This window comes from Pseudophryne corroboree, chromosome 2, assembly GCF_028390025.1.
Source record: "Pseudophryne corroboree isolate aPseCor3 chromosome 2, aPseCor3.hap2, whole genome shotgun sequence".
In the NCBI taxonomy this organism is placed as follows: Eukaryota; Metazoa; Chordata; class Amphibia; order Anura; family Myobatrachidae; genus Pseudophryne; species Pseudophryne corroboree.
Window position 1 is genome coordinate 926,448,203 of NC_086445.1, and position 24,495 is coordinate 926,472,697.

General features: G+C 46.2%; 1 protein-coding gene across 1 annotated transcript in view; it reads left to right on the top strand.

Annotated features, from left to right (window-relative positions):
* Positions 1–8,120: 8,120 nt before the first annotated feature.
* The window catches only part of LOC135050069 (caspase-1-A-like), a 45,488-nt gene continuing 29,113 nt past the window's right edge, over positions 8,121–24,495 (top strand). Inside the window, exons 1-4 of the mRNA XM_063956191.1 lie at positions 8,121–8,194; positions 11,271–11,531; positions 17,266–17,325; positions 22,336–22,395. Coding sequence (XP_063812261.1) covers positions 8,188–8,194; positions 11,271–11,531; positions 17,266–17,325; positions 22,336–22,395 — 388 coding nt within the window. The 5' untranslated portion in view covers positions 8,121–8,187. The remainder of the gene's footprint in view (positions 8,195–11,270; positions 11,532–17,265; positions 17,326–22,335; positions 22,396–24,495) is intronic.

The following is a 24,495-nucleotide window of genomic DNA, read 5'->3' on the forward strand; positions in this document are numbered from 1 at the left end:
CAGTGCCAGGTACTCACGTGTCCCCAGTGCCACATATGCCCCCTCAGTGCCTGCCACATATGCCCCCAGTGCCAAATATACCCCCCCAGTGCCAGATATTCCCCCACAGTGCCAGGAACTCACGTGCCCCCAGTGCCACATATGCCCCCTCAGTGCCTGCCACATATGCCCCCAGTGCCAAATATACCCCCCCCAGTGCCACATATGCCCCCAGTGCCAGATATTCCCCCACAGTGCCAGGTACTCACGTGCCCCCAGTGCCACATATGCCCCCTAGGTGCCTGCCACATATGCCCCCAGTGCCAAATATACCCCCCCCCCAGTGCCACATATGCCCCCAGTGCCAGATATTCCCCCACAGTGCCAGGTACTCACGTGCCCCCAGTGCCACATATGCCCCCTCAGTGACTGCCACATATGGTCCCCCAGTGCCGCGCTCCCCCGCTCTCCCCCCCCCTGCTCCTTTGTGATGGAGGGACACGGAGGGCACAACGCGCGCCTCCCCCGTGTCCCTCCTGGGTCTCCAGCGGGTCTGTTAACGGAAGTGCCGGTTCGTGAGCCAATCAGAGCTCACGAACGGCACTTCCTTTATTAGATCCGCCGGAGACCCAGGAGGGACACGGGAGAGGCGCGCGCTGTGCCCTCTGTGTCCCTCCTTACAGCAGCGGAGGGAAGGAGACCGCAGATTGACAGTACTCACCAACAGCGCTGGTACTCACCTACAGTGCCAGTACTCACCAACAGTGCCAGTACTCACCAACAGCGCTGGTACTCACCTACAGTGCCAGTACTCACCAACAGCGCTGGTACTCACCTACAGTGCCAGTACTCACCAACAGCGCTGGTACTCATCTACAGTGCCAGTACTCACCAACTGTGCTGGTACTCACCTACAGTGCCAGTACTCACCAACAGTGGCAGTACTCACCAACAGTGCCAGTACTCACCTACAGTGCCAGTACTCACCAACAGTGCCAGTACTCACCAACAGCGCTGGTACTCACCTACAGTGCCAGTACTCACCAACAGCGCTGGTAATCATCTACAGTGCCAGTACTCACCAACTGTGCTGGTACTCACCTACAGTGCCAGTACTCACCAACAGTGCCAGTACTCACCAACAGCGCTGGTACTCACCTACAGTGCCAGTACTCACCAACAGCGCTGGTACTCACCTACAGTGCCAGTACTCACCAACAGCGCTGGTACTCATCTACAGTGCCAGTACTCACCAACTGTGCTGGTACTCACCTACAGTGCCAGTACTCACCAACAGTGCCAGTACTCACCAACAGCGCTGGTACTCACCTACAGTGCCAGTACTCATCAACAGCGCTGGTACTCACCTACAGTGCCAGTACTCACCAACAGCGCTGGTACTCATCTACAGTGCCAGTACTCACCAACTGTGCTGGTACTCACCTACAGTGCCAGTACTCACCAACAGTGGCAGTACTCACCAACAGTGCCAGTACTCACCTACAGTGCCAGTACTCACCAACAGTGCCAGTACTCACCAACAGCGCTGGTACTCACCTACAGTGCCAGTACTCACCAACAGTGCTGGTACTCATCTACAGTGCCAGTACTCACCAACTGTGCTGGTACTCACCTACAGTGCCAGTACTCTCCAACAGCACTGGTACTCACCTACAGTGCCAGTACTCACTAACAGCGCTGGTACTCACCTACAGTGCCAGTACTCACCAACAGCGCTGGTACTCATCTACAGTGCCAGTACTCACCAACAGCGCTGGTACTCATCTACAGTGCCAGTACTCACCAACTGTGCTGGTACTCACCTACAGTGCCAGTACTCACCAACAGTGCCAGTACTCACCAACAGCGCTGGTACTCACCTACAGTGCCAGTACTCACCAACAGCGCTGGTACTCACCTACAGTGACAGTACTCACCAACAGTGCTGGTACTCATCTACAGTGCCAGTACTCACCAACTGTGCTGGTACTCACCTACAGTGCCAGTACTCACCAACAGTGCCAGTACTCACCAACAGCGCTGGTACTCACCTACAGTGCCAGTACTCACCAACAGCGCTGGTACTCACCTACAGTGCCAGTACTCGCCAACAGCGCTGGTACTCATCTACAGTGCCAGTACTCACCAACTGTGCTGGTACTCACCTACAGTGCCAGTACTCACCAACAGTGGCAGTACTCACCAACAGTGCCAGTACTCACCTACAGTGCCAGTACTCACCAACAGTGCCAGTACTCACCAACAGCGCTGGTACTCACCTACAGTGCCAGTACTCACCAACAGCGCTGGTACTCATCTACAGCGCCAGTACTCACCAACTGTGCTGGTACTCACAGTGCCAGTACTCACCAACAGTGCCAGTACTCACCAACAGCGCTGGTACTCACCTAGAGTGCCAGTACTCACCAGCAGCGCTGGTACTCATCTACAGTGCCAGTACTCACCAACAGCGCTGGTACTCATCTACAGTGCCAGTACTCACCAACTGTGCTGGTACTCACCTACAGTGCCAGTACTCACCAACAGTGCCAGTACTCACCAACAGTGCCAGTACTCACCAACAGCGCTGGTACTCACCTACAGTGCCAGTACTCACCAACAGCGCTGGTACTCGCCTACAGTGCCAGTACTCACCAACAGCGCTGGTACTCATCTACAGTGCCAGTACTCACCAACAGCGCTGGTACTCATCTACAGTGCCAGTACTCACCAACTGTGCTGGTACTCACCTACAGTGCCAGTACTCACCAACAGTGCCAGTACTCACCAACTGTGCTGGTACTCACCTACAGTGCCGGTAGTACATGCCTATAGTGCTGGTACCCGCCTACAGTTACAAGTTGATACAAGAAACAAAGCACATAATGGGCATGATTCAGAGGTGCACACATGGCCGATGATTTGCGTACAGCTACGATGATGGGTGAAGTGTAAATGTGCAGAATGGGTCCTGCGTTGTCACATGCAATGCCGACTAAACCGTTGGGGGTCATTGACCAGGGGTGTGTTGTCCCCATTTTCTGGGAGTGGCGAGGCCTGTGCAGCACAGATAAGGCGGCCAATCCGATTCCAAAGATGGCATCAATGCAATTTGCATCCAACTTTCAATCACCCGCAGAGTCACAGTAGTAATTTCAGGTGCACGCAGGGAGAAGTGTATTGAAGATGTATGGGGTGACAGGGAGGTGTCTTAGCGCATGCAAGGAGATACTCCATCTTATGGGCATGTTAAGGGAGTAGTGATGGCATGTAAGTGATAGTGGTTGTGTACACAGACGCTCAACCACTCACATAGGAGGCCATACTGGGACAGAGAACTGCACCTGCCATAGGGCTGATACAAGTGTTGTTAGTGTGACCGAAGGTGGCGTCTAAGGATGCACCAATGGGTATTACAACATGTACGGACACTGACAGTGGGCATCTCAGTCCTTGCACATTCTGACGCATGGATGTACACAAGGGAAGGGCTTTGTAGTGGCATTTGTAGAAAGCCACAGACAGGTGACCACTAATAGACGCAGCTGTGGGCACTTCTCTAATGCCTCTGAATTAGGCCCATTGTGTTTATAAGTCAGATTCAACAATATGCCCTAAGGTGTCCCCATGCTTTGGTTTCCCACTAGCCATGAAATGCTGCATCAGATAGGAAAAGCAGCTGTGTCCATAATCCCTGCCACTGCTGATTTACTAGTGAACTGAGGGGTTATTCAGAGATGGTCACAGATTTTGCTATCGCAGCAAAATCTGCAGCCATACTACTCACATTCTGGGGCCACCCGGCACATCTCTCCCCATTGTGCCTTGTAACCAATTCAGGGAAATGGCACTGATGATACCATTTGAATGAATATATCTCTGATTTCTTTAATTTTCCCAGGAATATAACAGCTACACCTCCCCCTTTGAAGTTGATATAGTTGTAGCATTTAAGAGCAATATCCTCAAGGCCTGCAGTGAGGACTTGGGGGGTCATTCTGACCTGATCGCACGCTGCCGTTCATTGCAGCGCAGCGATCAGGTCAGAAGTGCGCATGCACCGGCACCGCAGTGCACCAGCGCATGGCTGACAGCTGATGGCTGTCGTTGCCTAGCTATCGCCTCTGCCTGCTTGACAGGCAGAGGCGGTCGCTGGGTGGGAGGGGGCGGCACGGCGGCGTTTGTCCGCCGTTTTGTGGGAGCGGTCTGGCCGCAAAAGCTGTGCTGGCCGGGAGCTACTCCTGAAGTGCAAAGCATTGCCGTTGTGCGATGCTTTTGTACTTCTACGGGGCAGATTAGCCTTGTGCTGGGCATCTCCCCGCCAGTGCCGTAACTAGGCATTTTAGCACTGTGTGCAAGAAACAGCATTGGCTCCCCCCCCCCCATGCAAGATAGAGGCAGTGCGCACTGTAGGTGCGCGAAAAAATATATAGGGGCGTGGCTTCATGGGGAAGGGGCGTAGCCACAAAATAATAGCAATTCCTACTACGGTGCACAGTAGTCCCCATTATTCAAATTACGCTGCACAGTAGCGCCACTACACCAGGTAGAGCCTCTTTTATACATTACAGCAGACAGTCCCCCTTTTTACACATTACGACAGACAGCGTCCCCTTTTTACACATTACGGCAGACAGTGTCCCGTTTTTTTTACACATTACGGCAGACAGTGTCCCCTTTTTTACACATTACGGCAGACAGCGTCCCCCTTTTTTACACATTACAGCAGACAGCGTCCCCTTTTTACACATTACGGCAAACAGCGTCCCCTTTTTTACACGTTACGGCAGACAGCATCCCCTTTTTTTACACATTACGGCAGACAGCGTCCCCTTTTTTACACATTACGGCAGACAGCGTCCCCTTTTTTTACACATTACAGCAGACAGTGTCCCCTTTTTACACATTACGGCAGACAGCGTCCCCTTTTTTACACTTTACTGCAGACAGCGTCCCCTTTTTTTACACATTACGGCAGACAGCGTCCCCTTTTTTACACTTTACTGCAGACAGCGTCCCCTTTTTTTACACATTACGGCAGACCGCGTCCCCTTTTTTACACATTACGGCAGACAGCGTCCCCTTTCTTACACATTACGGCAGACAGCGTCCCCTTTCTTACACATTACGGCAGACAGCGTCCCCTTTTTTACACATTACGGCAGACAGCGTCCCCTTTTTTACACATTACGGCAGACAGCGTCCCCTTTTTTACACATTACGGCAGACAGCGTCCCCCTTTTTTACATATTACGGCAGACAGCGTCCCCTTTTTACACATTACGGCAGACAGCGTCCCTGTTTTTACACAGTACGGCAGACAGCATCCCCCTTTTTACACATTACGGCAGACAGCGTCCCCTTTTTACACATTACAGCAGACAGCGTCCCCGTTTTTACACATTACGGCAGACGGTGTCAACCTTTATACACATTGCAGCAGCGTCCCCCTTTTTATACATTGCGGCAGCTAGTCCCCATTTTTACTCATTACGGCAGATGTGTCCCCCTTTATACACATTGCAGCAGCCAGTGTCCCCCTTTTTACACATTGCGGCAGCCAGTCCCCCTTTTTACACATTACGGCAGACTGTGTCCCCCTTTTTACACATTGCGGCAGCCAGTCCCCCTTTTTACACATTACGGCAGACGGTGTCCCCCTTTTTACACATTGCGGCAGCCAGTCCCCCTTTTTACACATTACGGCAGACGGTGTCCCCCTGAGAGAGAGAGAAAGAGAGAGAGAGAGAGAGATACTTACCATCTCCCCGCTGACAGTCAGGCTCCTCGTGCTGGCAGCTCCCTCGATGCAGGCATCGGACAAGGAGGAGGAAGTAGGGGGACTGGAGCCGCAGCAGCGCTATGTCATTGGTAGTAAGCGCCGCTGCAGCAGTCCCCTCTCCTTCCGTATAGGCTGCCCGGCACCGCTGTGAATGCTGGGATGGAGGAACCGCATTCCAGCATTCACAGCAGCGCCGGGCAGCCTATACGGAAGGAGAGGGGACTGCTGCAGCGGCGCTTACTACCAATGACATAGCGCTGCTGCGGCTCCAGTCCCACTCCCTCCTCTTTCTCCGCTGCCCGGCGGGGCTGCTGCTCTCTCCTCTCCAGCGCGGTGCATGCCACACAGCAGAGGCGGCATGTAATGAATCAATTTGACTCATTACATGCCACTGCCCGTTGCGCCCTCAGGGCAACTGTGCTGTCTGCCAGGCACACCTGGCACACACGTAGTTACGGCCCTGCCCCCCGCATGTCAGTGTGCCTGATCGTAGCCCTGAAAAATTTTGCAGGGCTACGATCAGGTCTGGATTAGGCCCATGGTCTGCAAGCATTTGTGAAGTATGCATTTGTTAAGGATGTATTTTAAGGATGAAGTTAGTACCGGAGTTTGAAATGGATTTGGACTTTGGACTAAACTAGAATATCTAATTAAACTAGTTCCCCAAACACTGCAACTCAGGATCATTTTGTGGCCTCTCCTCACCTCTGCCATGAGAACACCAGGACTATTTCCTACTACTCCTCTGTCCGAGAACATCATTACTGCCCCCGGGCATACCCCTTCAAGCTGAGCAGGAAACTGAGGGGCGTGAGCACCAGGACCAGGCTTAGCAGGGTCATTTCCATTGGACATTAGTGTGCTCCCCACATTCTCACACCCACCCGTACTGCTCCCATGAGACCAGGACATTTATCATTTTTGCTAAATAATGTTATTACAGTTTTCCTGCAAATGTGTTTTTTTCTCTTTCTTCTTACAGCGTACTTCCACCCCACTGTGTGCTATTCCTGTAATGTTTTCCTCCACTGATTGCACACCCTGCCAGCAACAACCTACACAGTGTGCCCCAGATGGCTGCCTTGGATGGTTCCACCGTGGGCAAGGTGTGCTTCATTTGGATCTTTCCATGCAGGGTATAGCATACTCCTACACACATGTCAGTATTCCCATACATGCATTTGGCACTTGTATGGTTCATCTCCCACAGTGTAACCTTCATAGTGTGCCCAATATGGCTGCCCTATCTGGTGAGCTTGTGGATAGGATTAAAAATACATGGACCTGATGGTTTTGTTGGAACCTTACTCTGAACTTTAGGACTCTGAAATCTCCCCATTTTGTGTTATCTCTTCTAGGGGTAGACTATTCCACCCTGGGTAAACCTACGCAGTGCGCCCAAGATGGCTGCCTCACCTGGTACCTTGTGAGGGTGGAATACACAACCCTTGGAAGTTACACAACCCTTGGGCCATCTCTGCTTTGCTTACATCCTGCCATCAGGCTACCCCCCCGCTTGCTTGCACTTCATATCATCTGTCTGTTGATCCTTCCTACTAGATTGTAAGCTCCTCAGAGCAGGGCCCTCTTACCTCTTGTTGTCAAAGCCCTTTTCTTGACACATTTCACTCACAGCTCTCTCCTACTCAGTGACCATCTTTACCCGCATTTTCTCCTGCTGGTAAAGGCTCATCTCTATCTATGGCCACCAGCTCCTAATAGTGCGCTGATCACTCACTCGCTACTTACATCTAAGCTGTATTATGTTTTGAGAATTGTGGTGCTCTTTGTTACCTGTACTCTATTTTTGATATTTATTTACTGTAATGTCACGTTTTGTCTCCCTGTAATGTCCTTTGTATGGTGCTGCGAAACACTTGTGGCGCCTTCTAAATAAAATTTAATAATAATATTACCCAAAATGCCAAACCAATCATACATTATTCTTTCTGTGTGCTCAAGATTTTCTTTTATGTCTGTGTGGTTTATCTATTGCTGTATTACTTAAATCTCCTGTATTATGTGCATTGTTTTGATGTATGTAAAGCGCCTTGAGTCCTATTGGAGAAAGAGTGCTATATAAATAAAATTATTATTATTATTATTATTATTATTATTACATCATGGGGGTAGTAGGGTGCAATCAGGGAGATTACTAGACTCTTCAGGGAGTCAGTGAGATTGCTACTATTTCAAGGAGTCTCCCTGACAAGGAAAGTTGGCAAGTATGGAGTAACACGATACTGCAACTTCTCATAAGTGTATTTTTTAACAAGAAAGTCCCTGCAAGTACAGTACAAAGTCCACGCCTATTTTGAACAGCCAATTAAAACCATTAGTTCTTACATGCAAATTATATCCTGCTTCCTGTAAAGAGAGCTACATCAGTCACTCTGCATGGAAGTACAAGCGAGCAACTCCTAGCTATGGCTGGTAACGTACACGGTTTCTTATAGTAACAAATGAATGTATTACAGTGTAACCTTACACCTACTTCTGCCAGAACCTTTACCCGGCATCCATCTCTCCCCTCTGCTTATCTGGTTTTATGGAATAAGGTATGAGACTGACTGTATGTATCAAACCGTCTAAAGACTCAGAATGGCCAAATGGAGAAGTTGCTCATAGTTACCACTTGTCCCCTCTTTAGAAGGTTTGAATTTTAACTTTTTTTTTTTGTTTTTAGCTGGGCAGACGTTATTTCAGTAGCGCAGATCACTAAATAGTTATTTTTTATTTGGGTCATATAGGAAAATAGATAATGCTCACTGTTTGCATTCGTAAAGGAAAAAAAAAATCTTTAAAAATGTGATATTTTATTGTGTCGGTAACTTATATACGACTCAAGTTATGATAGATTTATTCTGTACTTATCAATGTGATATCTGGCTGTAAACACTTTAATGTATTACAGGGATTTATCCTGCCTTAGCTATAGTAATAAAACCAGATTCTTAACCTTAGGCAGAAGGTGGAGGTTAATTGCAGTGGCATAGATAACTAGAATATCTTTTTTTTAGAAGGTTACTCTCTGTATCCCTTCCTCTATTATTAGGTGTACAGTGATCGCTCACGGTAGCGTCTAGATTCTCTTCGTGCAGAAGGCCTTTCCCATAACCCCCTGGGTCCATGTCACAAATACCCCAAATGATCGGAGAACGAAGAAAACATTTAGGAGCTGTAAGGGTGGAAGTTGTCTCCTGCCTACTCGTTTTGTCACATCCAGGTCCTTTGCACGAAGGCAACATAGACACAACCAATCGCTCACACTCTGTTTCACTTTCACTTTCATCTTCAGCGTTACTTTGTGTGTGCAGTAGACCCTATCAGGTTATCTGCATAATTACTGATACGGAATCATTTTGGATAATTCATTCTGGCACTCAGGGTGGGATACGGTCGTTAGGTCGACACGGTTTAGGCCGACAGTCTTGAGGGTCGACATGCATAAGGTCGACATGGCCACCAGCCTCTAGTAGTACGATGATCACTCCCTCAATACTTACATCTTAGCTGTATTATGTCTTGAGAATGTGTGGTGCTCTTACCTGTACTCTATTTCTGTTATTTATTTACTGTAATGCAATGTTTTGTCCCCTGTACTGTCCTTTGTACGGCGCTGCGAAACACATGTGGCGCCTTATAAATAAAATGTAATAATAATAATAATGGTAATTCAGTCGACATGTACTAGGTCGATAGGTCAAAAGGTCAACATGAGTTTTTCACTTTTTTTTTTTTCATTTTATTGATTGTTCACATGGACTACAATTGGAACGGTAACCTGTGCCGAGAGATGTGGTAGCGGAGCGAGTCACCTTGCCCGAAGCATTGCGAGAGGACATGGTGCACTAATTGGGATTCCCCATCACTTTACGAAGAAAAAAACGCCAAAAACAGTCAAACCCATGTCGACATTTTGACCTGTTGACCTAATGACCATGTCGACCTATTGTCCCTGTCAACCTAATTCATGTCGACCTTCCATGGTCAACCTAATGACTGTCAACCTAAGTTCTGTCTATCCAACGACCCATACCCCTCAGGGTTACCCAGCCCCTGCACATTTTTTGTGTCTAACTTCTAATTCTTATAACTACTTCCACAAACAGGAAGGAATAAGTGACATAGGGGGGGCTATGTCCATCGGGTCTGCGCACCCGCCCTGGCCACAGTGTGCGACCCATCAACATACCATCGCAACCCGACACCATGTGATTGCATAGCAGTGGCAAACGCAGGATTTGCATGGGGGGGTTTCCAGAACTGGGTGGAGCAAATCACGGGGGTGGGGACTGAGGTGACCCAGTATATGCTGGGTCCGTAAAACTAGTGTGTGTGTGTGTGGGTGTGTATATATATATATATATATATATATATATATTGACACAGGTTGAGTATCCCTTATACAAAATTCAAAATCCCCCATTTTTGGGTCCCCTACTGAGAAAATAACATATATATTATATATTGTGTGTATATATAGATGTATTATATAGATATATAATATATATGTATATGTGTCATTTTCTCAGTAGGGGAACCAAAAATGTGGGATTTTGGATAAGGGATACTCAACCTGTATACATATCCACACATATATATACCGTATATACACATATATATATATATATACACACATATACATAGCATATTTAACATGCATACACACATATATATATGTATATATATATATACACATACAGTACACGTATATATACACGTGTGTATGTATATATATATATATCTCATATGTGTGCGTGTGTTATATGTATGTATGTATATACATGTGTATATATGTATGCACATGGACATATATGTACTATAATTTAAATAAAGTAAACATTTATTAAGCACTTACAAGTGCCACCAGGAAGACAGCAGGCTGCAGAGGACGCTAGACAGCCATTAATAATACTCATGCAGCAACAACAACAAAACAAAAAAAAACTTTTTTTTTTTAGTGGAGGGGGGTTTCTGGGTACTCGGAAACCCCCCCTGGGTGCGCCACTGCATAGTGATTGACAGCTGCAGGCATCATTGGGGTGGTGCCAGGGCATTTACTGGGCATGGTCTGGACAACGCAGGTGTGTCAAGACCATATTCGTGGTGGCTGCGTGATGTCACACGCAGCCGCTCCGAGAAAAAAATGGCATCAGCCAGGCTGCGCAGGCAGGAATGGTTGTCCTCAAATTGATGCGCTCGCAAATAAATTGGGAAAGCATTGCGCAACAGCGCAACACAGATGCAGGGCGGCTTTGCCCTGTGCTGGGCGGCACCCACCATGTGAGTAGATGGACGCAGATCTTGCCGCAGGAAACAAGTTCTGCCTCCACATCTGAATAAATCCCATAATTCAGAAAGGAATAGAATAAGAATAAATACTGTATCACCTTCTACCAGCACCTTTCTTCTTACATAAACAGCACCGCACAAGAGTATCACCATATCCTGACAAATCACTGTTCTCCTTATCTAACAATCTCACAACTGTAATATCGTTTTCCAGATAAGCTTCATGGATTGCGAGCAGAATTTGTGAAGCGCTGCAACATTGCAGTCCTACAACAGCTGTTGGATGACTTACAGGAGGAAGGGATACTCAATAGTCCGGAGGTGGAATCCATCGTTGAAGGAAACAGTGTGTGTAGTGACAAATGCCGTGCGCTGGTTGATATGGTGAAAAAAAAGGGCGACTTTGCCAGCAATGTACTGATCCAACACATTTTACAAAGAGACCAGACACTTAGTAAGACACTGGGGATAACAGGTACAGTTATACGATTGTTATACTGTAATCACATCTCATTACCTCTAGCGACAAGATTATATTTGTAAATATGTAATAAAATAAGAAAAACTAATAGTATATCGTTTTGATGAAAAGGCTTAATACAAGCGGTGACACTGCGTAATGTCTGTGCAGCCTCAGAATAGCCACTATGCCCACCAGTCATCCTATCGAAGTAAAAAGCAAAGTAAAATGAGGACATATGTAGTCAGAAGATGACCGCACTTTCCAACATCACTGACAGGCTCCAATAACAGCAGATCTTCTCCAATCTGGCCATCCACTTTGGAATTTGCGATGCTACACCTGCTGTATGTGTCAGAGCTGGATTAAGGGGGTTATTTAGGTTTGTTAGCAAATAAAAAAAGCACACTTATGGGCAAACCCATGTTGCACTGCAGGTGGGGTATATGTAACATGTGCGGCGAGAGTTACATTTGGGTGGGTTATATTGTTTCTGTGCAGGGTAAATACTGGCTGCTTTGTTTTTACACTGCAATTTAGATTTCAGTTTGAAGTTTGAACACATTTTACCCAAATCTAACTCTCTCTGCACACATTACATCTGCCCCACCTGCAGTGCAACATGGGTTTGCCCATTAGTGTGCTTTTTTGTTTTGCTAGCAAACCTGAATAAGGCCCTAAGGCTTGTGAGAGTGCTTGGGCAACTAACTTGTGGGGACCCTACCAAAAAATGTAAATCAACATTTGATTCCAATTTTATTGAAAAGTGTTAATAGTCCCAATACCACAAATGTATTAAACACACTGTAGTTTACCAATTTACATTATGCCCCACAGAAACTCCACATCACATATGCCACAGAGCCCCCCCCCCCCCCCCCCCCACACTGTCAAAGCTCTGCATTTGTGTTACAGCTCTGCATTAGTGCCTCAGCTCTGCATCTCTTCTTCACAGCTCTGCATCTATGTCACAACTCTACATCTCATTGTCACAGCTCTGCATCTGTGTCACAGTTCTGCATTTGTGTCTCAGCTCTGCATTTGTGTATCAGCTCTGTATGTCATCATCACAGCTCTGCATCTATGTCACAGCTCTATATCTCATTATCACAGTTTTGCATTTGTGCCACAGCTCTGCATTTGTGTCTCAGCCCTGCATCTCATCATCACAGCTCTGCATCTATGTTACAGCTTTACATCTCATTATCACAGCTCTACATATTATTATCACAGCTCTGCATCTCATCATCAGAGTCCTGCATCTGTATCACAGCTCTGTATCTCATTTTTAAGTCTGCATCTCCATCACAGCGCTGCATCAATGTCACAGCTCTGCATTTGTGTCACAATTCTGCATCTCTTCATCACAGCGCTGTATCTATGTCACAGCTCTGCATTTGTGTCACAGCTCTGCATCGCATTGTTACAGCTCTGCATCTCATCATCACACTGCTGCATCTATGTCACAGCTCTGCATGTGTGTCACAGCTCTGCATCTCACTGTTACAGCTCTGCATCTCATTGTTACAGCTATGCATCTCATCATCACAGCGCTGCATCTATGTCACAGCTCTGCATTTGTGTCACAGCTCTGTATCTCATTATTACAGCTCTGCATCTCATTGTTACAGCTCTGCATCTTTTCATCACAGCGCTACATCTATGGCACATCTCTGCATTTGTGTCTCAGCTCTGCATCTCATCATCACTGCTCTTCATCTATGTCACAGCTCTGCATCTCATTATCACAGCTCTGCATCTATATGTTACAGCTCTGCATTTGTGTCACAGCTCTGTATCTCATTATTACAGCTCTGCATCTCTTCATCACAGCCCTGCATCTGTGTCACAGCTCTACATCTCATTGTTACAGTCCTGCATCTTTTCATCACAGCGCTGCATCTATGGCACAGCTCTGCATTGTGTCACAGCTCTGTATCTCATTATTACAGTCCTGCATCTCTTCATCACAGCTCTGCATCTGTGTCACAGCTCTACATCTCATTGTTACAGCCCTGCATCTTTTCATCACAGCGCTGCATCTATGGCACAGCTCTGCATCTGTGTCACAGCTCTACATCTCATTGTTACAGCTCTGCATTTTTTCATCACAGCTCTGCATCTGTGTCACAGCTCTACATCTCATCATCACAGCGCTGCATCTATGTCACAGCTCTGCATTTGTGTGTCACAGCTCTGTATCTCATTATTACAGCTCTGCATCTTTTCATCACAGCGCTGCATCTGTGTCACAGCTCTACATGTCATTGTTACAGCTCTGCATCTCATCATCACAGCGCTGCATCTATGTCACAGCTCTGCATTTGTGTCACAGCTCTACATCTCATTGTTACCGCTCTGCATCTTTTCATCACAGCGCTACAACTATGGCACAGCTCTGCATTTGTGTCTCAGCTATGCATCTCATCATCACAGCTCTTCATTTATGTCACAGCTCTGCATCTATGTCACAGCTCTGCATTTGTGTCACAGCTCTGTATCTCATTATTACAGCTCTGCATCTTTTCATCACAGTGCTGCATCTGTGTCACAGCTCTACATGTCATTGTTACAGCTCTGCATCTCATCATCACAGCGCTGCATCTATGTCACAGCTCTGCATCTGTGTCACAGCTCTGCATCTCATTGTTACAGCTCTGCATTTTTTCATCACAGCTCTGCATCTATGTCACAGCTCTACATCTCATCATCACAGCGCTGCATCTATGTCACAGCTCTGCATTTGTGTCACAGCTCTGTATCTCATTATTACAGCTCTGCATTTTTTCATCACAGCGCTGCATCTGTGTCACAGCTCTACATGTCATTGTTACAGCTCTGCATCTCATCATCACAGCACTGCATCTATGTCACAGCTCTGCATTTGTGTCACAGCTCTGTATCTCATTATTACAGCTCTGCATCTCATCATCACAGCGCTGCATCTATGTCACAGCTCTGCATTTGTGTCACAGCTCTACATCTCATTGTTACAGCTCTGCATCTTTTCATCACAGCGCTACATCTATGGCACAGCTCTGCATTTGTGTCTCAGCTCTGCATCTCATCATCACAGCTCTTCATCTATGTCACAGCTCTGCATCTCATTATCACAGCTCTGCATCTATGTCACAGCTCTGCATTTGTGTCACAGCCCTGTATCTCATTATTACAGCTCTGCATCTCTTCATCACAGCCCTGCATCTGTGTCACAGCTCTACATCTCATTGTTACAGCCCTGCATCTTTTCATCACAGCGCTGCATCTATGGCACAGCTCTGCATTTGTGTCACAGCTCTGTATCTCATTATTACAGTCCTGCATCTCTTCATCACAGCCCTGCATCTGTGTCACAGCTCTACATCTCATTGTTACAGCCCTGCATCTTTTCATCACTGCGCTGCATCTATGCCACAGCTCTACATCTGTGTCACAGCTCTACATCTCATTGTTACAGCTCTGCATTTTTTCATCACAGCTCTGCATCTCATCATCACAGCGCTGCATCTATGTCACAGCTCTGCATTTGTGTCACAGCTCTGTATCTCATTATTACAGCTCTGCATCTTTTCATCACAGCGCTGCATCTATGTCACAGCTTTGCCTCTAATCATCACACGTTTGCATCAATTTATCACAGCTCTGCCTTTTGGAGAGAGGCACTGGGAGGGACAGCTCTGCATCTGTCTGTCACACCTCTGCATCTATACCAGCTCTGCATCTCCTTATCACTATTTTCCATCTCTTGGTCAGACCACGTATGATCAGCAGCTTTGACAGATAGTTTAAAAAATGGCAACAGAAATAGAGGCTTTGTATGTGGGGACTCTCCCTGTCTTAGTGATAATGTGGGGGCCCTTATACCTTCTCTCTGTTACTGGGCTCCTGCCTCCTTTTCATAGATGACTCGTCCCTCTTCATATATGAGCTCTTGGCCCCTTCTTTGTGTAGTATTTCCCCCTCACAATACAATTAGGGTGACTCCCCCTCTGTTCAACACTTTGGGATGTGGGAGACCCAACAAACTCCTCCCTGGGGCCCCAGTTGAATTGGCTCTATCTGTTCTTACTGGCAGGAATCCACCACAGCCAGGGTTATACTGTACCCAAAAGATGCGGATTGATGTGCACAGTGGCGCTTGAAGATGATAAACCCAGGACCAATCGCCATGTGTAGAAGGGGTCTCAGGCTACGACCTGCGTTGAAGTTGGGTTAACAGACCCAGGTAGTAGCCATGAAATTCCTGGCTCATATATGTGATAGAGAATAGAATATTACACTAATGTCTGTTCATTTCTTCTACTGTAACAATAAATGTTTCTCAATAAGCTACTTAAAAGGAAATAACATGCTTGTGCACAAGTGGCTTAAGGGTGGTCTTCACTTTGCCGGCGGTCGGGCTCCCGGCAACCAGCATACCGACCGCCGGCATACCGACAGTTCTTCTCCCTCTTGGGGGTCCACGACCCCCCCTGGAGGGAGAATAGATAGCTTTGCGCGCCACCGTGCCCGCAGCGTGGTGAGCGCAGCGAGCCCGCAAGGGTCTCATTTGCACTCGCCCACCTGTCGGTATGCCGGCGGACGGGATTCCGGCGCCGTTATGCTGGTCGCCGGGAGCCCGACCACCGGCATAACATACTACACCCGTGGCTTAATGAGTACCTCAGTCCGTTTGATTATACTATTTGTACACTAGCATGCATATCCTTAAAACCTGGACTGTTATGGGGGGTAATTCAGATCTGATCACTGCTGTGCGTTTTGCGCACAGAGAGCGATCAGGTACTAAATGCACATGCATATGCAGCGCAATGTGCACGCACGTCGGACAACAACGAAGGACATCACTGGTCAGCGACGGGATGGTGGAAAGATCCGTTCCTCACTGGGGCGTTCGCAAGATGATTGACAGGAGGAAGCCGTTTGCAGGTGGTAACTGACCATTTACTGGGAGTGTTTGGAAAAACACAGACGTGGCCAAGCATTTTCAGGGAGGGTGTCTGACGTCAAATCCGGCCCCGATCAGCCTGATGTGATCGCACTGGAAGAGTAAGTCCTGGGCTGCGCAGAGACTGCAAACACTGAATTTTAGCAGCTCGGCGTACACATAGCATCACACACTTGCACAGCGAAATTACACTCCCCCTGTAGGCGGTGACTATCTGAATGCAGGACAGCAAAAAACGCAGCCCAGCCACCAGATCTGAATTACCCCCATAATGCCTTGAGGACAAAGTTTGCTTAAATATGTAGATTTACTTAAAAACAACAGTATACATAAAGAGTAGACTAATTAGAAATTGTAATAATAAACCAATATTCACTATGAAAGCATTAATCGTGGCTTGTAGCATCACTAGTTATCTAAATTGTAGGAATGTTATACTGTGTTGCAGTATAGCCCTTAAAAAATGTTATCACTCGTTCATTCACAAATGAATAGTATGAGAGCGTAAATTAATCTCTTTGGTTGGGTCAGTAATTATCCCACCTGCTTCCATAGAGAGAGATCCTGAAAACATGGCCTGTTGAGGGTTAGAGTTGAGAACCACTGATATATGTTTAAAATTAGGTAAAATGCAGACATGAATTTAGCCTGCCACAGAACCTGTGTAAATCATAGGTGTCCTGGATTAAAGGGATATTATGGCAAGTCTATATATAGATACAGATACAGGTATAGGTAGATAGGTATAGATTATAATTCATACGTAATGGTAGAGAACATTAAACCTTCTTTTGTTTTCAGCACCTGAGGAGCTCCCATTGCCAACACAGGAACAGAAGAATATACAACCCAGCCAAAAAGGTGATACCAAGAATTGTCTGGAAATCTTTAAATGTGCATTAATGTGACTGTGTGTTTGCATGTTTGTGTGCAGATAGGTGTTATATACAGTATTGTCTATATATGACCATATGGGGCTGATGGGCCCGTGTTGGAGGCAATGGATTTTTTTCTTCTGCGCATGGATCCAGATAGGGTGTGACAGGAAGGTGGCTCTGCAAATGCACAGAGACGGTCTGTAATTTTGGCGTGTTATGGAAGTGTCATGGGCATGTCTCTGAAAGCGGTTGTGTACAGAATCATCTGACTGCTCACTTAGCAGGACATACTTGAATGGAGATACTTCACCTGCCATAGTTCTGGTGCAGCTGATGATGAGTCTATAGACGCACAAATCGGTACCTCAGCCTCTACAGACGCTGACAGTGCCCGCCTCAGCCCTTGCGCACTCCAGTAAAGGTCTTTGTGGCTGCATTTGGATAAAGGGGTCTATTCATGAAGCAGTGAAAAGAGTGGAGAAGTGAGCCAGCGGAGAAGTTGACCATGGCAACCAATCAGTGCTGAGATAACATTTATAATATGCATTTTATAAAATTATACGAAGCAGCTGATTCGTTGCCAAAGGCAACTTCTCCACTGGCTCATTTCTCCACACTTTTCACTGCTTCATGAGTAGACCCCATAGTCTCAGATATGCCACCACCAAAAGAGGCAGAGACAGACACAGTTGCATCCAACTCGGAATCAGCCCTCATTTGTTTACATTTGCAACTCTATTTGTTATTGGAATTGTGGCAAATGCCTTACATTTCCATAAGCGATCAAAGAGTACATGGCACAACAGACCAAGATATGCATAATTGTTCATAGTTCATATAATTAGTGATTAGAGGATCAGGGAGACCTCTATGTCAAGTGACAAACATTTACATTTCCTTATTTTATATGGGTGGTATTCATGTGACCGGCGGTCGGGAGACCGACAGTCACATGACCTCCTCCAGCATCCCGACCCCTCACTATCCCGATGGTCGGCATGCCGACCAACAGGGACTATTTCCACTCGTGGGTGTCCACGACACCCATAGAGTGGGAATAGAACCCGTGGCGACCGTAGGTCGCCACCGAGCCCGCAAGGGGCTTGCTGCACTCACCCCTCCCCGCCGGGATCCCGGCGTCGGTATACTGCCTGGATCCCGGCATCTGTAAGCTGACCAGCGGTCTCCTGACCGCCGGTCAGCCATACTACACCCATTTTATATACATTAATAAATGCTTGCATATTTTCAGACTGTTTCCTCCTTCCCACTTCCAATACCAGACGCCTGGGAACCCCGTGGCTCCAGCACCAAGGCACCGGAAACAGCCCTGGACAGTTCACCGGTGCCAAGAGGGGGTCAGCAGGGGATTCTGCTCATGGAATCCAACACTTGGCGCACTAAGGGAAGGCAGTCATTGTTTGATGCTGATCCCTGAGGGAGATACGGTCCCTATAGCGCCTAATCGTTGTAAGGTTTCCCATGGCTAACCTATCCGCCACCATTCTGATCCGAGTGCTTCTACCTAAAGGGATAACACTTATAGGAAAATTGAGGCCACCCTTTATTTGGATTACAGAGTGGAGGCAGCCTCCCTTAGAGTTAGCTTTGGCGTGGGTTGATAAGGCAGCACAGAAATGGAAAGGGCAATTTAGCAGATCCAGGGTGGATTTTCTAACTCTGGTGGAGCATATACTTATAACCTATATACATATGGAGGATGTTGTCATTGATGCTTATTGGGGTTAGGACTGATTTCAGCCTCAGCCTTCATGGCATGCCATGCCCTCTGGTCTAAGGTGCGGCAGACATACGCAGAGTTTTAAAAGCCTCTGAAGTTCTTGTCCCTCTTGTGAGGTCTTGTTCAGTTGTAAATGGACAAGATTAATATCCCTAGCCATAGGAGGAAAGAACTCCTTTTACCTCGGTTAATGCCCCCAGACTGAAGGGCCAGGTGGTATTCAGTATGCCGGCTGTTGGGATCCCGGCGCTCAGTATACCTGCGCCGGAATCCTGACACCCGGCATACAGACAACTATTCTCCCTCTTGGGGGTCCACGACCCCCCTGGAGGGAGAATAAATAGCGTGGTGCACGTAGTGCGCCACCGTGCCGGTAGCGTGGTGAGCGCAGCAAGCCCGCAAGGGGCTCATTTGCGCTCGCCCAGCTGTCGGTATGCCGGCAGTCGGGATCCCAGCGCCGGTATGCTGGTCGCCGGGATCCCGGCCGCCGGCATACCGTACTACACCCGAAGGGCCTTAGGTTTTTAATTATTTTGGCCCTCAGATAAGATGAAGATTCAGACCTCCGGAGTACAGACCTCCACTCGTCATGAAGTTCCGCAGAAAGTAAAACATGCTTGGGCAGCTAAGTGTCCAGATATCAAGTCTTCATACATTCAACATGACAGGCAGTCACCACTGGGGATCTCCAATCGTTGGAACCCATCTGCTTCTTAACGGAATCGATTATCAGGGATACGTCACAGATCTCATGAAGTCACTACTGCCGGGGGGTAGAGAAAGCTGGGCAAAAGGCTGCATATCGCTGGAGCTGGTGTTATTATCACAGGGCACACTGCAGTGTTTTTTAACTATTTTTTTGGGGGGGTAAATTCGGCCACATCGCATTTCCCATTAGGAAATGCGATGTGGTTTACTAAAAAAAATTATAATGAAAAGATTTGGAGCACTTTTTCACTAAAACTGCTCCAAAAGCCCTTTAATACACCAAGTGATACTAAAATAATGTGAGATGGGTGTGAAAACCTTTTTTTAGTAAAAATACTGTTAATAAATGTGCCCCTAGGAGAGAGATAAAGTGGAGAGAGATCAAATACCAACCCATCAGCTCCTAGCTGACATTTTTCAAACACAGCCTGTAACATGGCAGTTACATACCTCCCAACTTTTCATCCTCACAAAGAGGGACACACTCCCGGAAAAGGGCGTGACCTAATAAAAGAGGGCGTGGCTTCACAGGAGGACCCACGATCGCGAGCCACGCCCCATTTTCGTCAGTGAGGGGGCATGCCCCCTCTCCCACTGACTCCCGTGAATAGACGCTGTGCGCATGCGCACTGCGTCTATTCACCGCTGCTCTGCTAAGCAGGGCAGCGAGAGACAGAGCCTCCCAACTGCCCCCCCCCACCGCGGGACACTGCTGCCCGCGGGTGGGACAGCGGTACAGTCCCCAAAAAACGGGACTGTCCCATACCTCCCAACATCACCCTCTCCAGGAGGGACAGAATGCTCTGCTCCTGGACTTCCCTCTTAATGTATGATTGCCAGCACCTGATTTGAACAGGTTAATGGATAAGAAAGGTGTTTCCGCACAGGTGCTGGCAATCCTAAATTAATAGGGAAGTCCAGGAGCAGAGCATTGTGTCCCTCCTGGAGAGGGTCATGTTGGGAGGTATGCTGTCCCGCGAAAATCGGGACAGTTGGGAGGTATGCAGTTAGAAGCTGACTGGCTGGTACTTTATCTCTCTCCACTTTATCACTCTCTAAGGCAGGCATTCCCAACCGCGGTCCTCAAGGCACACTAACAGTGCAGATTTTAGTGATATCCAGGCTTCAGCACAGGTGACTTAATTAGTAGCTCAGTCATTTTGATTTAACATCTATGCTGCTGCCTGGATATCACTAAAACCTGCACTGTTGGTGTGCCTTGAGGACCGCGGTTGGGAATGCCTGGTCTAAGGCTTAGTACACAGGTTCTCAAACTCGGTCCTCAGGACCCCACACAGTGCATGTTTTGCAGGTCTCCTCACAGAATCACAAGTGAAATAATTTGTTCCACCTATGGACCTTTTAAAATGTGTCAGTGAATAATGAATACACCTGTGCACTTGCTGGGTTACCTGCAAAACATGCACTGTGTGGGGTCCTGAGGACCGAGTTTGAGAACCACTGGCTTAGTACATCTCTTATACGGTTACAGCAGGGTTTTCTCTTTATTAAAATCAGCAAATGCTTAGGGCTGCATATGACCCCTGAATTTTATATTGTTAATATAGTATTACTAATAGCTTTACTGATGCTTTTTGTATACCCAGGACAACTGTGTTTGCTATTGTGCTAGGTATTTGTAAACATGTATTGGTTGTTATGGTTACACAGCATCACACACCGTGACATCATCACTGTATAGCAATACTGTAGCTTTCAGAGCCGCAATTCTCATGCAGCATACAGTAAATGTAAGTTTCATTTTAAAACATTGGGTGTAATTCAGACCTGATCGCCGTTGTGTGATTTCGCATGACAGGCGATTAGCGAACGACTGCGCACGCATATGGATCACAGTGCGCAGACGCAAGGCCAAACTGCAAAATAATGGTACAAAAATTTAGATCGCTAGGTGTACGCAAGGTGATTGACAGGAGGTGGACATTTGTGGGTGGTAACTGGTCGTTTTCTGGTAGTGTTAGGAAAAATGCAGGCGTTCCCAAGCGTTTTCTGGGAGGGTGTGTGACGTCTGCTCCGGCGCCGATCAGCCTGTTTGTTTCGCACTGTAGAAGTAAGTCCTGGGCTACGCATTAGATTGTGAGTGAGTTGCGAACGGATTTGCAGATGTCTGCTGTCTGGCAAAGTTTTCGCACGGCGTACACATGCATTCACACACTTGCACAAGGCGGGTTTTCACTCTCTATGGGTGGCGGCTATCTGATCGTAGACCTCTGCAAAAACGCACAGCAGCGCTCAGGTCTGAATTAGGCTCATTGTTTTTTACACTACAGTACAAGCAGCGCCTTTCCTGTTTTATATACCTCAGTGCTGCCGCTAATGGAGTTTATTTATTATCAGGATCCTGTATCCTATATTCAGAGTGCAATGGTGAGCTTATTCTCTATAAACTGTGAGAGATAGATAGATAGATAGATAGATAGATAGATAGATAGATAGATAGATAGATAGATAGATAGATAGACAGACAGATAGATAGAATGCATACATACTGGAAGAGAACATTAAACCTTCTTTTGTTTTCAGCACCAGGTGAGCTCCCATTGTCAACACAGGAACAGAAGACTATACAACCCAGCCAAACAGGTAATACCGGCAAATGTCTGGAAAGCTTTAAATGTGAATTAATGTGACTGTGTCTTTGCATGCTCGTGTGCAGATAGGTGTTATATGTATTGTCTATATATGAGCATGTTGTTTGTGCATGCAAAATTGTGTCAAATGCTTTACATTTGGGGTCAATCTATATCAAGGTATGTACAGAGGTATGTGCAGACCACTGAGGTCAGTATTCTCACTTTATTACCAACTTGTTGGTATTATTTTATTTATTTATTTATTTATTTATTTATGTGTTGCTCATTATTTTTTCTTTCCATTTTGACCTCTCTACTGCCAGTAGTCAGGCTATGGTGTGGTCTCACTTTGTATTCACAAATTCAACTTCATATACCTAACTCATTATACTGACAAAGCATTTCTTCTCTTAAAAACACAAATTTTAGAAGACTCACTAATTGTGCTTCATTTAAATGTTCCTAAAACCACATTGGCACAATTATTTTTTTAAGAAGTTGTACGACAGTCTCACTGATTGGCCATACCAGTTTCAAACTAAAGTGACAGTCTCTAACTCAAAGCCAGATAAATTCCTGCATACTGTAGATCTCAAATGACTCAACTTCTAATTTATAAACTTTTAAAGTGCCACAAACTGTCAGACTTCTAGTGCTTTCTTTACTCAAAACAACTGGATAAAAATAATTCTAATTATATAAAGCTTTTCTCAAAAAGGACTGAAGGTACTTTATGGAAATCATGAATATTATGCAGAGGTTTTGCTTTGTATAAAATACAACAACCAAGAACATAAAACAGAGGATTACATTTGCAGAAAATACAGAAAACTAAACATAATACAGAGCTGAGGGAGCTATTTTGGGTCATCAGTTCCAAGGATTGTCCTTCGTACCCAAGGAGGAACCAGGCTGGGTATCCATATTGGGCACACTGCATAGATTACACATTGGGTGGCATAGGCATTGCCTGGACAAGATGAATGGGTAAACCACAGAATACTAAAGTAAACACAGATCCTAACAAAATCATCAGATCCATGGAATGTTCATCCCACCCAGAAGAGTACCAAGTGAGGCAGCCATCAGTAAGAATGGTGGGGTATAATGAAGTCTGAGTTCAGTGGCTTTTTTAAAGGGGCAATAATTTACAAGGCTAAACCATGCCTTGTGAGTACCAAGTGAGGCAGCCATCAGTAAGAATGGTGGGGTATAATGAAGTCTGAGTTCAGTGGCTTTTTTAAAGGGGCAATAATTTACAAGGCTAAACCATGCCTTGTAAATGATTGTCCCTTTAAAAACAAGTCCGAGTTTGCCCGTCATCACGCATGGCTGCCGAACTTCATTACAACCTGGCCAATATGTAAGATAAACAAGAGAAACAATACATGGAAATAAGACATACAAGGGTAGAACGGAAAGCAACTAACAAGATACCTACTGAATAAATAGTTTCATGATAAGATACAATTTCATGTGTTGATCATCCTGCCCATGAAAGTACCAGATGGGGCAACAATTTGGGGGGCACTACATAGGTTTCCGTGGGCAAGATGAACAATTCATATATACGTGGTCCAGAATTAAATTAATTGGTTGTTTGACCATTTTCAAAAGAATATTTTTTGGGGTGTGATGACCCCTATAAGTTAGTAGTCAGAAAAAAACATTACTTTATTTTTATTTACCTTCATATGAAGATGGCGGCCATTTTTGTATCATGGCGTATGCACTGTTGCGGACATTTGGGGTAAATGCAATATCTCAGCTCAGAAAAGCATAGAAAGCCGAGTTAAAAACCGTTATTTTCAGCACATTTCAAGCCACATTTTTTGACATATAACCCTACCTCACTTCCTGATGACTGAATTTTAAGGCCAAAGTTAATTGTCAAATGTAAAAAAAAAAGTCTATTTTGTGGATTGTATATCATTGGGAAGGAATACAATTTCAGAGCTGTAATTTTGTTTGGGAATAGCTATATACTCAAAGATTTGCCAGACAAATTGTGAGTTATCTATTTTGTCTACTTTTTTTATTAGAGCACATTGAAATTGCTAGTTTTTCCATTTTTCACCTAAATTGACCTGATTAACAAATTTCAAATTCA